Source organism: Rhinolophus ferrumequinum, chromosome 7 (genome assembly GCF_004115265.2).
Source record: "Rhinolophus ferrumequinum isolate MPI-CBG mRhiFer1 chromosome 7, mRhiFer1_v1.p, whole genome shotgun sequence".
Classification (NCBI taxonomy): Eukaryota; Metazoa; Chordata; class Mammalia; order Chiroptera; family Rhinolophidae; genus Rhinolophus; species Rhinolophus ferrumequinum.
Genome location: NC_046290.1, coordinates 72121512 through 72136201, shown reverse-complemented (window position 1 = coordinate 72136201; position 14690 = coordinate 72121512). Strand labels below are relative to the sequence as shown.

The following is a 14690-nucleotide window of genomic DNA, read 5'->3' as shown; positions in this document are numbered from 1 at the left end:
GGGGGAGATGGGGAGGGCCGAAAACATCTCTTCTGTATACTTTTGTCTTAGAATTAGAAGAGTTTTCAACAGGTGCTGAAGAGCAACACTAGTTCTTTGCAGCTTGACGTCTTTTAGGTGGAGAATTTATAAGTTCTCCTCTAAAAGGACGTGGATCTGGAATTTCATGAGGAGACTCGTGTAAAATTAGTTTGGAATTTGCTTCTTGAATCCTCTCACCTGCAAAATCAGCATTTTAGTTTCCTGGGCTCCCCTTAAGGAATAGGAAAAGGTAAAAATAAAGGAAAGAGAAGGCACACCAAACACCCGTCGTCTCTTTGTCACTGAGGGTATTAATACCAAACGAATTGTAAGCCATGTGTGTTTTGATTGATGTCATCTGCTTTTTCGGAACAAAGAAACCACTTGAAGCAAACACATAGGGAAGAAAGTATGCAGCACTCATTTCTGTAATTTTTGTCATTTCTAGAATGCATTAGTAAACATATGTGATTGTTAAGGGTGCTACAGCCCTTGGAAATCCCTTTGACATATGCTGTGTGTACTGAGGGGAGATAATCTTTCACATGCAGGGAAAGTTTACAGTCTTATTATCTTGAAGAGGAGAAGAAAGTTTCTTCCTCAAATGATTTATAACTTGAAACATGTTGTCATGTTTTGGTAAGCCCGCTTTATTAATTCCATCCTTCTCTGTGGCAAATTTTTAAAAATAAATGTACCATTGCATAGTCCTTTCTCAATAGCATATTGTACTTATAAGAGCATGATGGAAGTTGCTGGACTCGGTTTAGTCATATAGAATGTGGAGCCAAGTTCTGAGTAAAACCTCTAATTGAATTACCTGCAAAGCACTGACAGACAGGCTTTCAGGACAGACAAAGCTTTGCTTTCCCCAGCAGAAGTAGGTCATGTTTAAGTTGGCCTTGTAACTATCTGTTATTGGTTTCTGCCAGCACTTTCACCTTGGGCTCTGCTGGGCCCCTTTCCTGCAGTAGAGGAGGAGGAGCTCTGGGAAAGCAGGAGGGCTCACGCATTATCTTCTTATTTTAGAGAAAATTGATAACAGATCACGTTAAATGGAAGAGCCTTTGAAATAAAAATCCGCAGTATTTTCTGTAGATTACCAACATTCTTGCATGATTCTGTCCTTATTATGTTGAAAAGAGAAAACAGGGGTAGGAAAGTAGCTGTTTCTGTAGCCGTCCACATCAATCTGAAACGTCTTTTTTTTTGTTTTAACTTCTGGAAAGAATTAAAAGCGTGCTCCTCTTGTTCAGGAAAGAATGCATTGTAGACTCACCGTGTGCATTTGAAAACGAAGAATAATCTGTTCTCTCCTTTCCCTCCTGCTCTCTCTTGTTGTCTTCTCCACAGCCTCTGCAATCCCAGATAATGGAAGAAGGTCCTGTCTGAAGCTCAAAGTCTTTGTGAGACCCACAAGTAAGTTCGCCAGAATGAGCTTCAGAGGGCGGCTTCACTGCGCATGCGTTAGTGTGTGGTCTGGTCCGCAGCGGTAACACTTTTTTTTTTACTGTTAAATCCTGTGTGGTATCTGTTTTGTATATCAACATCCATGTTTTAGTTTTCATCAGATTTTTTTTTCCTCATCATTCTTCATGAAGCTTTTATTTTAAGTACACAGCAGTTGCTAACTTGTTGTTTCTTAGACTGTTGTACGCGCACAGCAAATGGGAATAATATTGGCATTTGGATACATGCCATTGATTGTAAAACAATCTCTACCTAAGTAAAAGGAAAAAAAAAATAGAGAGATAGAAAAAAAGAAACGGGAGTTGAAGGGTGTCTTCACTAACATATTTGGCTGTTATCTCTATTTTTGTTATAGATAGCTGTATGAAAACTATAGGTGTTCATGATCGTGTTTTCGATGTTAACGACAAAGTAGAAAATTCATTAGAACCAGCAGGTTAGTATGCTTAGAGAATCTCTTTTAACAAATGCATCTCTCTCTGGTGCTTCAGTACTTTTTTTCCTTTCTTCCTCTCTGCATGTTTGCATGTTAGAGTTGCTCTGCTTTTCGCTCATTGCTAGCAATGCTAATATTACTTATATCCTTCCCATTCCTCCAGTATCTTTGTGTAGTGCATGTTAGATAAAGTATGACTTTTCTTTTTTGGACATGGGTTTGATATAATGCAGTATCCTACTGTAGAAGCCCCGTCAGACTGCTAAAATCGCACGACTTGTTACCATATCCTCCGAGCATGCTGGTGAATCACTGTGAATATTAATGGATCTGCTTTCATATAAGACAGAACATTTTCTATTGTGTATATGCTTCTAAAATTTTATATTATGTCCAAATCTATGGATAAAATAAGATTATTGCACAAAACAGTAACAAATTCAACATATTTAGTTTTCTTCTAAAAATCCACATGCATCCATTGAAGTGGTCTAGAGAACTTCATTTTATGTCAAATATTTGTGCTGTGGTTGTCAATAGCAATTGATTTAGAGAACTATAATCATGTTGCCTCCCTAATGCCACAAATTCACACACCTGCTGTTCCCACAAATGTATTTAGTAGTCTGTCAAGCCAAATGTGATCCTTGATTGCTGAGGCAAAACAAGTATTAGGGTAGATTTTTTTTCTACTGACTTACAACACACCCAGACTTTCTCATCACTGAGGACAAACAGAGCCCACAAAAGTACTCACTGAAGCATTTACACTGTAGCATACTATACACAGTGAAACAGGTAAACTATCCATTTGGTTATAAATTCAATCTGATTATTGGATGCAGCTATAGATTGTGAGGGGTGGGAGTTCCCTAGCTATTATTGTTTATGGAGGAATGTGCCTCAGTGTCCCCTGTATGCTCATCTACCAGGGCTTTCCTTTCCTCACCCATCTCTTGTGACCATCTCAAAGCTTAAGGGAAATAAAATTATCTCCATCTTAGCCCTCTCTATACATAGACTTTTTTACAAAGTCTAAACATAGACTTTTTTTCATCTATTTGCAGCAGGACTTCTCTTTCTTATGGTCCTAGAAATTAAAGGATTGTGAGGTCCCCTTTTCCTCTGAGTGTTGTTACTGGGACACACAGTCTATGAGCCTTAGGGAAACTTAGCCTCAGGACACACAATAGCTTTCACCATTGTAACTGACAGGAGGAGTTAGGTGTTTTTCCCAAGCATTCTTGTTTTTCTAAGGCAGGCATCTTACCCAGAGAGCAAATGAGAGGTGTGTACAATAAGCGCTCAGAATCCTTAGTGTCTCCCCAGGGATCAGTTAGCCCTTCAGAAAGCTGTAAGGAATGAGTGCTGACATGGAGCCATTTTAATTGTGTCCTGGAAATCTGGAAGCATCACTGTGGTTTTTCAAGGTACCAGACTCCTCACAAGCTGAGGACTTGGGCCCATCATAGGATCTGTGAGTTAGATGGGATCTCTTTTAACGGAGACTTGTCTGGGTCATACACCTAAAGACAGATCCAGGTTTAATATTTGGATCTCTCAACTCCCATTCCAACATTAATATAAAAGTAGGATTCTCTTACCTGTTACTAGAGATGTTGATAAAGAGAACTTCATCCTCTTGGCTTTGTCAGTGCAGAGCATGGGCAGCAGAGTTAGGCATGTTATAAATATGTCACCCTGAATTATGATTTTCTCATGCATGTTATTACAGAATGGTGGCATAGTTTTCCAGTCTTATCTCCAGGTAAATTCCATTGCCTATCAAGAAAGCAAGAGGGTGTTTAGAAACATTAACAGATAGTACGTTTTTCTCTGGTAATGAAGAGGCACATTGAGGACTGTTCTGACAATAGGAGAATTACCTTTGAATTCAACTAATGATAAAATGCAAGACACTGAAATGCATTCACACGCGAGTGTATTTCAGCGTCCTTTGGGAAACAAGCTGTTTTCCATGGAGCAGTTAAAATCCATGATGGTCCCCATATCTATGCACATATACCTGATGGAGGTGTGCAGAAGTTGACAGCATGTAGCCAGAGAGAGAATGTGTGTGTGGAGGTTGGGGAGTGGACATGCATAGGTATACTTGCAGGAAAAGCTCCTTGGTCAGGCGTGACAGTATTTTAGACCTTTCTGGTGAGCATCTTCACTGAAAACAGTAAGACAAGGTTGAACTGTGATCCCTGCCTATGAAAATGCAATAATAAATTTGAATACTTTGCCTTATTCCTCAGAAAATTTAGACTCGCAGCTCTGCATCACTGTGTTGAGTGGCTGAGTGTAGACCCGGACTTTCTGAATCCAGGGAGCCTGAAAGGATCCCACTGCATGTGCTCAGATATGTGTACTAATTCACCTGTCTTTGGAATGTGTTTGTCTTTGTTGTTTGCCTGCACACTCTGCCTGCCAGTTTCCTATCATCAGGGATACAGGATGATACAGGGCAGACATATGCCACAGAATCTGCTCCAAAATATTGCGAGTGTCCTCTCAGTTAACCATCGAAACCCTCGAATTGTGGAATCCTGTAGCCAGGAGGCCAACTTTGATTTGGCTTCTGAAGAGGACTATTCTTCCAAGACACAGTCACTGTTACAAGTATTAGAAATTCTCCAGCGGTCAGGGGCAATTTCTATTGGGACAGACTATGCTTATACGTTCCTCCTCAGAACTCTGAAATTGTTCAGATTTACCCACATGGCAGCCTGTTTCTCATTTTGCTTCTTGGGGGACATAGACTGTCCCAGCACTGATGCCCTGGTTTAATCAAAGGACGCTTTGTAGACTCCTGAGCCGGGACCAGCGTGTTGCAGGAAGGACAGAGAACTGTGAGGCCCTCATGGATGGATTTGTCCCCTTTGAGGGCATCACAGTACTACTTACTAGTTGGTTGCTTAGAAAAGGGCTAATAACAAAGACCGTCCATGATTAGAGGACTGAAAAGCACATTGAGCATCATTTATACAGAAAACAAATGCTTTTCTGGTAATGTCCTGCAAGGTTCATTCACCCCAGAGCGACAGAGAATGCAGGCTCCCCTCAGGCTCATACTGAGTACCTAGTATCATTGGGGTACCTTTTACCCTTCCAACCTTTACAAGGACGAGGACTAAGTAATAACTTAGTAAAAATGAGGTGGAGAAGAACCCATCAACTGATGTAATTTCAGGAGTATAAATCAGTCATATTTCAAAGTGAACTCTGCAGTCCTTGAGGTAGATGGTTCTTTTACAATTAAGCCTGAAGTACGCTATTCTTCTGATGGACAACATATTGGTGCTCTTAAGAAAGTAATATGGATTTTAATTTCAGGACTATTAAGGGCATTTACATCTGCCTCCTATTAACTATAGACTTAATACCTTTGCAAAACTAAAAAAAGAAGAGTCCACCAGTATTTGCTAAAGCACGTGGGGCTCTGTATTCTACATTCATTTAACTTCCCATTCCTGCTTCCTAACCTTTTCTAGTCTAATAGTCTCACGATGCAGGTTTGCTAAGGGCCAGGAGAGGGGAGCAAATGTAGCAGAGGGCTATAGCAGCTTTACATGAGGACAGGCTGGCATAACAGCCCTCCAGGGCAGATGACTCAGTGTTGAGAAAACATGTTTCTTAGTTCCTATACGTGATGAACAGAAACAGCCCACATGAGCATATCAGAAGCAGGGGCCGAAAAGTGGTCACTTTAGGACAAATAATAGGGAGTGTGACTCCACCCACTGAAGAAAAAGCATCCTTGTTTGGGACATGTTGTGCAGTATGAAAGTATGAGTTTAGACCAAGAGATAGCTATTCCATTACAGGATTTGAGGTGAACCATTCAGAAATAATTAAGGACTTTCCTTTGAGGTCTCCAAAATTGAGAGTAACCACTAAAGTCTCACTTGTCACCATTTTCTCTGACCTTTGAGCGAAGCCAGGATGACAACTGCTGAGCTCCCCCAGGAAGGTTCCCCCAATGCTGAAAATCTACCCCGGAACCCCACTGTTGACCCCAGAAATGTAGTTCAGAGATCCCTTAGTCTAAAAGCATAAGTTGGCCAGGGGGAAGGAAGATAGATGTGCCGTACGAGAGCATAGCATGGTTTGGAGGCACGCCTGCAGTCTATCTTTGGGTACTAATTACTGCAAAGTTCCTGCTTGCAAGTTACGCCTGTTAATCACACAGATCAGGAAGACTAGCCCAAGTCAGAACAGCCTCACAGAACACTTTATAGCTAGGAAGCTTACCTCATTTAATCCATTTTATTTAGAGGAAGATTTGCATCCATGACGATCATTTATGTGCCAAGCTTCAGCCTGATAAAAGTAAAAAATAGTTCAGTTCACGTCACTTAACCCTGGAGCTACAGGGTCTGTAATGGACACAGCACCATAATTGATGTCTAATTGTAAGCACACTGGTTCACTGAAGTTTAGTGGGCATTATGTAGAGTTTAAATGCTATTGTGTTGGCATTTACTTTTTCATATTTGAAAATTCAAGGCTCCCAGCAACCAGGCATTCAACAGTGATACTATGGAAGTGCTGAACAGAGAAAGACGGGCACCCATTCCTGTTAACCACTAATATGCCAAAATAACTGCCCCAACTCCCAAACATGTTACTTGCTTCTCAAAGGTATCTTGGGTTTAAAAGGTACCTTCAGATATCTCACGTTTGTGCGAGGTGTGTCTGACTGCTAGCAAACCAAAGTAAGCTCACGTGCCAAAGGTTACCGTGTGTGCACAATGCTTCCCCTCGATTTTCAAGGAAACTGTTACTGTGGCTGAGAAAGTCCAATTTTCTCTGCTTCTCCTTTGTTTGCTGTAAATAATGAGTGATTATGCAGACATGAAAGTCAATGTGGCACAAGGTTCATTACCTTACTTTGCAGAGGGTGGCGAGGTCTGTTAACAGCAGGCTGCTGCAAGAGAGTTATTAAGGATGTGAAATCTCACTGGAATGTGTTCTTTCTATTTGAACAGATGACACCGTACATGAGTCAGCCGAGCCATCCCGCGGCGAGAACGCGGCACAAACACCAAGGATACCCAGCCGCCTTTTGGCAATCCTACTGTTCCTCCTGGCGATGCTTTTGACATTATAGCACAGTCTCCTCCCGTCACCTGTCACAGAAAACATCAGGGTCTTGGAACACCAGAGATCCACCTAACTGCTCATCCTAAGAAGGGACTTGTGATTGGTTTTTTGGCAGATGTCAGATTTTTTGGTTTTCTTTCTTTCAGCCTGAATTCTAAGCAACAACTTGGGGAGCCAGCGGGGGGGCTAAAGTAGTTGCTGCCTCCCCCACCCCGCCCCCACCCCCAGCCCTTGACTTTTCTCACCCCTTCCAAATTAAATGGACTCCAGACGAAAATGCCAAATTGTCGTAGTGACACCAGTGGTCATCAGCTCCTGTGCATTCTCCTCTAAGAGCTCACCTCCGTACGCGCCCTGTGTCAGATACAGCCAGTGACAGTGAGGCCCGGGAGGGTTCTCCTCTCCCATACAATATTTATGCCTTCTCGTTCAGGTCTGTAAGCTAATCACGCAGGGCATCATGTCACCGTGTCAGGTCCAGAGGGGAGGTATTAAGAATGGATATACTATTACACCATTTCCTCTAGGCGTATATCAATGAACAGGCTTCTGAAAGGTTCAGACACTTTTTTTTTTTTTAGGATGCCTGTCTTAAAGCCTTCTTGACAGCAAAACTTGTGCTCCGTCAAAGAAGCCTTTTTTCTAGGAGGCGGGTAGGGTGCCGGAATGCTAGCACAGAGCAAGTGTGAAATCAAAGACAATGACGTTTGGTGGGTGTATGGATGTATGAGTGCCTCTAATATTTTTGGTGACTGGACAGTGTACACCAGAGTTTTGTTTTTCCTTTGACTATAGATCACCGTGGTGCTACAACTATTTTTGTTTTTGTTTTTTAAAGAAACTCAAAGAGGCATTTTTATGACTAAAGTGACCTTCCCCGAGGCTGACAAGCCAAGGTTGATGAGTACACAGTGGAATAGCTTTGGATACTCCTCTGGGGCATAGTATGTACCGAGGTAAAGAGGTCAGTGGCCAGAGGAGATGTGATTTGGCTTTGCTGGAGTGCCAGTGTGCGGTGGCCTTTCCCCGACTCCCACCCTAGTACCCACGTTTTGCTCTACACTCCACGACTCCAGGGGCTCGGACACAAACCCCTGCCACCCGGAGAGTCAGTCAGCACTACTTGGGAGGGCTAAAGGGAAATTTGGAATAAAAATTCCAAAGTTTGAAATAAAAAAAATTCAAGTGTTGATTTTATATTCTTTCCCTTTCTGACACAGCCTGAAGCATAGGGGGAACACGTGTTTATAAGTGGGAGATAAACAAGATGGAGTCCCAAAGACTTTAACAAAATATTTTTTTAAAAATCCACTAGAATAGAAAATACATTATTTAGATATACTTTATGCTGAGAGTGAGTATATATGCTTGTCCTATTTAAACTTGTGAGAAAAAGTGGTATCCCTTGATACATTTAGAAATATGGGGGGCTATCTTGTTTCATTGAGGGGTGGGGGCAGAAGGAGAAGAATGCAGGATGACCCTGTTTAAAGAATCTTAGCATGGCCAGCAAGGGATGTTTCCGCTGGTTGGTTACCAGGAAATGCAAGCCTTGGGGTTTTCTACTGGTGAGGCTGTCATGAACTTTAAACTCCAAAGCCCAGACAGGGAAAAGTGTCAGACCAAATGGAAAAGAAATCTTGCCTTGTTTGCTATTGTACAACATAGCAATAGAAACCATGCCTTTCAAAACAAACAAACATACTAATAATGCAATGATCACGTAATATGTGAAAACATTGGAAGGATTCCAGAAATAAGGGTTTTTTAAAAAAATAATACAGTTAAAAAGATACATTTAAAAATTGTATATGTAAAAAAAAAATGGGGGGTCATATTATGGACAGAGTTCATGTATGGACAGATTTCATGAATGGGAATTTGCTAAGAATTATGAGTAGTTCAGAATTAGAAAAACATGTGAAGGAAAGGCAGCTGTACAGGTACTGCACCCTGGAGAGCTGCACACATGTGGAAATGTAATCTGGGCTTACCTGATCCGGTGGGAGTGGATGTTACGGCTGGGTCTGTTCTCACTGGGAACCAGTGAGTGGGGTTGCCAGCCTCGCAGATGCAATCAGTCCTACTCCTCTGACATCAGGAACTTCTCTGGAGTGGCAGAGTGTTATCACAGAAGGCGGCCACCATTTCACTGAAACGAAAGTTCACAGCATTGGATTCTTTTTCCTTTATTGATATGCTCGATACTCTCAGTAATAGCCAGTACTACTTCTTTTTATTAATAGTTACAGGCTTGTTGGTCCAGTGGGATTTGGGGTGGGTGGGGTGTGGAGGGGGAGTATACCTTCTAAAATGGATCAATAGTCAGAACCAAAATAATACTGCATGTTCTATAACCACAAGCAAATCAAATGATCCTGTAATGATTCCAATTAGTCATAACTACATTAGCAGTGCTAATATCATTTTAGAAATGGTGACTTCTGTGGTTTTTCTAGCATTTGTCTCTAACAAATGATGAAATAATTACTCAACGGCCCTCTCTGCCACTGTCGTTCATTTTTCACAGTGAAATTAGACCCCTTTACTTCACCATCATGCTACTGCAAATTAAGTAAAGAAAAACATTAGCAAGACTATCCACGCCAGTAGACAGTGTGCTTCTCTACCTGTAAGTGATGTGATTGTGGGTAGTACTTGCCATGGAGTTTTCAAGGAGATGATTGCTATCGGTTTTCATCTTATCCAAAACGTGCTGGTGGCCTTTTGTGGTGTCTTTACAACCCTCTGGGGGCTTGGAGGATGTCAGTGCAACTTTATAGCAGCTTTTAATTTCAAAAACAATTCAAAAGTCTGAAGGGCAGCCTTAGCTGCCTCTCAGCTCCATTTAGTCAACCCCCAGCAACCTTTGCCCCTGGTTGCCAAGGGCTTTGCAACATGAAGCAGGGAAATAAGGATCTGTCTGTTTAGTGGATACCGTGTATCCTTTAATAGACCAGGTAACAGTTGGTGTTAGTTTAGACTATTGTTTTGTACTGTACTTTCTTGGGTGGCAGAGGAAAGAAAAGTAAAACATTAAAAAAAAAAAAAAAAAAAAACTGCGTTCTTTAAATTCTGTATTATTAGCAACCTCTGTTGTATATAGTGTTTGATAATAAAGTATTAATTTGATTCTTATGTCTTTTGTAAGTGAGAACAATAGTCTTTCAGGATACAAAACATGCATTGAGGCTTTGAAACATCCAATGTATACTTGCTTGAGAAGAGTCACAAATGGCCAAGACACTGCTCCATACAGGACTCACATGTGGTCATCACCCTCCCAATCTTAAGACTCCACCATCTTGGGACCTGGAACAACATGACTTTTTGATCAATATTTTGTCCTCAATGTTTTCAAGGTCTGATGTTGGAGCCCTATGGTGTCCCCACCTCCCCAGCATGTTGGTTTGAAAAGGTTTAGGAAAAGTTAGAAACGGTTCTGTACTGGTTTGGTTTTCTGTTTGTGGTGGTTTTCACACACGGATTCATTTTTCCCAGGAAGTCTTGCCAGTAGCACGCAGCCTCCGCGTGGGAACGATTGCAAATGGTTCGTTGAGGAAAGTTAAATGGGGGCTGCTTCCCTCTGTGTCACTGTGAAAGGAAGAGTCACCCAGCACCTATGGACTTCCAGGGACTTTGTTTTTCTCTGGTGCTTTGGCAACAGCCGCAACCATTTTTATTAGTTTCCCCCAAATTAGTGAAACAGTTTAAACTCTTCCCCTCCATTCATTGGTCCACAGAGTTGTGGTCACGAGTTTTCCTTTTGAAAACCACCTCCACCAACACCACCCCGTTTGCCTACAACCGCCTTTTATTTCTTGTGTTTATTTTTTTTTTTGTCTCTCGCCTTCCTCCCACATTTTCTTTTCCCTCAGAACCGTGAATGGGCAGGTCTGTCTCTGGTTTGGCATCACTGAGTTTTTCCCAGGCGTTTGCCCCAGAGCTGCTCGGACGTGAGACAAATCTCCCTACAATGGGCTCGCTCCCGTTGTGTGTACAGTTTAATAGATGCTGGCATGTTGGAGGTTACCCATGAGTCAAAATCCGCTTTCCATGCTTACTCCTGACACCCCATTGAAGCCACTCATTGTGTGTGCGTCTGGGTGTGAAGTCCAGCTCCGTGTGGTCCTCTGCTTGTGGTGCCCTACTTTGCAGTCCCTTTGCACTTCCTCATCGAGTGCTGTTTTGAAATGCTGACATTATAGAAACGTAAAAAATGTAAAAACAAAAACAAAACAACCCCCACACAGACAAAACCATACGATCTGTATTTGTATATACACTTGTCCGTACAAGTATACCGAAATAAAAATTAAAGATTTTCATCATTTTAATCGGAGCCCTCCTTCTACTTCTTTGTTCCTTGAATGACACCTTTATTTTCAGGGGCGACTTGTACTCTGCTGATTTTTCACAATCTTTGTGGACCGAAAAGACAATACAAAGAAGGCCTGAGAAGCTCAAAGAATACAGGGTTGGAAATGGCCAAGTATCTAGGCACATTCCAATTATTCTAATGAGAAAACGGTGAGAGTTCAGCCTTGTTTCTGTATTTGAGCCTTAAACTGGGCACTCTGACAAGCCCCACATCCTAAAATGACTTCAATACGAGAACGAAACACAAGTTACGTTCTTTTGCTTTGCACCTAGTATTTTTTTCACCCCACCAAGAAAAGACATAATAAACATTTTGTTCCAGTAAACGTCTTAAACTTCTGAAAGAAATAATGGTAATAACAATAATCACTTCAGTACAACCCAAAAACCTCAATTCTGACTATCAAGGAAGAATTAAACACTGTGTGACCTTGGGCTAGTCGCACAATATCTTTGGCTCTCAGTTTCCTTTCCAGTAAATAAAAGGGTTGGATAAGTGATTGGTTTTATTTTCTGAATATTGCTCTCTTTGGGTACTGTCAAGCCCATTTTGCACCTGAGTGATGTGAGTTTTTGTCACTGATGATGACATTGCTATGAGCACAATTTAAAAATTTCATCTGTAGGGGGGAAAAAGCCTCAAATATCTGACATAATAGACACTTAAATGCATTTCAAGACGTGGCTTTAATTATACCATATTAACATTAAACTCATTGAAAGCTTTTTAGTATGCTTAATTATTTGACAGGGCACTAAACACTAATTATAACTTACTGTAACCTTTTTTGCTAATGAAGAATGACAGCTTTGTAAAATGAGGAACAACTCACATTAAAAAAAAAAAAAAAGATGTACTGGACCACCTTTGATAGTTTCAAACCAGAACAGCATTACGTTGTCATATCATCATCACCATCATCAAAAGCATTCAAGTGATCATGACATCATGCTCGATTGCAGTGAAGAATAAAGCTAATGTTTATAATCTGTACTTGCAAAGTTTACAACATAAGGCAGCCATTATGTGTAAGCATGATACAGTAATGATTTGTAGAGTAATGATAAAATTCAAGAATTTATATTATGCATAAATAAGAGGGAAATAGATTTTTTTTAAAAAAGTGGGTTGGAATTTTAAGAGTAGAAGCTAAAAGGTAAAGGAAACCATCTTTACAAATAGTCAAAACAGGATTAGGCACTGCTTAGTTAACAACAATTGTAGGCTGTAAGAGAATGGTGAAGTGCATAGAATAAATTTTCATAGCTACAAAGGCAACAGTATAAATGAGAAAACCCAAGACAACATCCGAGTGCCACAGAAGCAAATTATGAGGATATTGGCCCAGAGAAATTACCACAGTGCCCTAAGGAAGTAGGGGAAGTATTGAAAAGGTGACAATTTCAGGTTCCCCTTTAAAGAATAATCAGATAGCCGCTCCTGAGGCTGAGACTGCCTGTACACCAAATTGAGAGATGTGTCGGATCTCACCAAGGTGAAGGATACCTAACACACAGATTAGAGATAAGGGATAAAATGAAAAATTGGTGACTAAGATAATTTGAAAGTAACTGTGAACTCCTGATTAAAAGGCCAGTTCCCAATTGATAGTGTGGTACAGTGTAATGAGAAAGCAGGCTAGACCTGACATGGGACTATAAGCAGTGCTGTGTGAATATCACATGTAGTTTGCTTGGTAACAAAGTATTTGGAATGTTTGCGTCCTGTAAGGTGCTTGACAAAAAGAATCACGGGAAATTTTGGTGAATAAAACACATATATGTAGTTGAATCTCCCAGGGAAAATGATTAGAGTCTTTCATCTTATTATAGGAATGTATATAATCTAGGTGTCATAAAAAAAAAGTTCAAGAAAATTCTGATGAATTGCTCGTTGACCATTCTAGCAGTTTGTTAGGAATTGTTTGCAAAAGTTTCTTAGAGAGGTTTGTAAGGCTTAGTTTCATTCTGCTGATAACATAAGCATCCTTCAGGAAAGTATTGGCAAAAATGCTATGAAAAACATGACTTTGCACTGTTCCCTGTGGAAAACAAGTGTTTCTGAAATGATTATAAATAATCAGGCCAATATTCACTGCCAGTTTTTGGTTGGATACATTCCAGTAAATCAGCCAAGTTGTTCAGTGGTTAAATACATGTGTGTCTATTTTAAAAGTGGAGTTGTAACTGTTCATGGACCCTGTCAGCAGTAAATTTGCAATAAGTTCGAGTGTGTGTGTGTGTGTGTGTGTGTGTGTGTGTAAATTAATGCACAAGATTAAAAAAACAGAAAGGAATTGCATTGCCCCAGGAATTGGTCAACAGCATCACCAAGGGTTCATTTGCTTGGGGGGTGGGGGCGAGGTGATTAGCCAAATAGCCAAACCATTCTAAAAACAAACAAACAAGCAGCATCTAAGTGAAAACAGCAGGCTTGTGCAAATGCAGGTCTAAGAGCTTCCTGTATAGAATTTTTGGAGCTGCGCTTTCAGTAGCAAGTGAAAGGGGACTCAAGGTCTCACGTTCAGCATATCGCAGCATAATGACTCTTTTGGCAATTTTCATCCGAGACTATCCAACTGTCTTCCCCCAAAACTCCAGTCTATGCTGAGAGTAAACATGATATCATGACAGTTCATGAAAGCCACTGCTGTCTGCATTCTAAGAGTCCCATGGGTTTTGCCATCTTACTCCCAGCAATGGCATTATGTGGGCCCCACCCAAAGGAAGGTCAACAGCAGTGACACTGGCTCCACAGTGTCTGCTTTTGACTCAATTTAATTCCTAAACGTGGGGTTTTCTGTAACATTCATAAAATAAACCTTTTTAGCAGTACAAAACACCCTGGGATGAGGATGCCAACACCAGAGCTATGGTAGGGACCTGGGAGGACCTGACAATTTGGGGTAAAAGCACTGCCTCATGGATGCCATCAGTCAGAGTTAATTCAGAAGGAGTCAATCTAGTGGGTGGCTCTCGGAGTCAATAACATGCTTTGAAATATCCTGGATTTTAGTCATGATTATTCAAGCAAGAACTCCATGTCACTTGGTAACACACAGATGCTTGTCAATCTTGACAAGAACACAAAGAGAGGGACCAAAAAAAAAAAAAAAAAGTCTAAGAGATTACAATGGGAAAATAGAACAAAATATTTTTGCATGCTGTTTTGTTGACAAGTGCCAGGTGTTCCCTCAAACTGCCATATCATTTGAAATGCAGGTAGTCAAAGTCATTCTCTTTCCTTCATTGCCATGAGACAAGATACTATAAT

General features: G+C 40.9%; 1 protein-coding gene across 2 annotated transcripts in view; it reads left to right on the top strand.

The window, feature by feature from the left end:
* Positions 1-11340, top strand: part of EFNA5 (ephrin A5) — a 270379-nt gene extending 259039 nt beyond the window's left edge. The window contains exons 3-5 of one of the 2 annotated variants that reach the window (XM_033110909.1): positions 1375-1440; positions 1847-1927; positions 6922-11340. In XM_033110909.1, coding sequence (XP_032966800.1) covers positions 1375-1440; positions 1847-1927; positions 6922-7043 — 269 coding nt within the window. In that variant the 3' untranslated portion in view covers positions 7044-11340. The remainder of the gene's footprint in view (positions 1-1374; positions 1441-1846; positions 1928-6921) is intronic. The other variant, XM_033110910.1, reaches the window with a different exon arrangement.
* The last annotated feature ends 3350 nt before the right edge of the window (positions 11341-14690 follow it).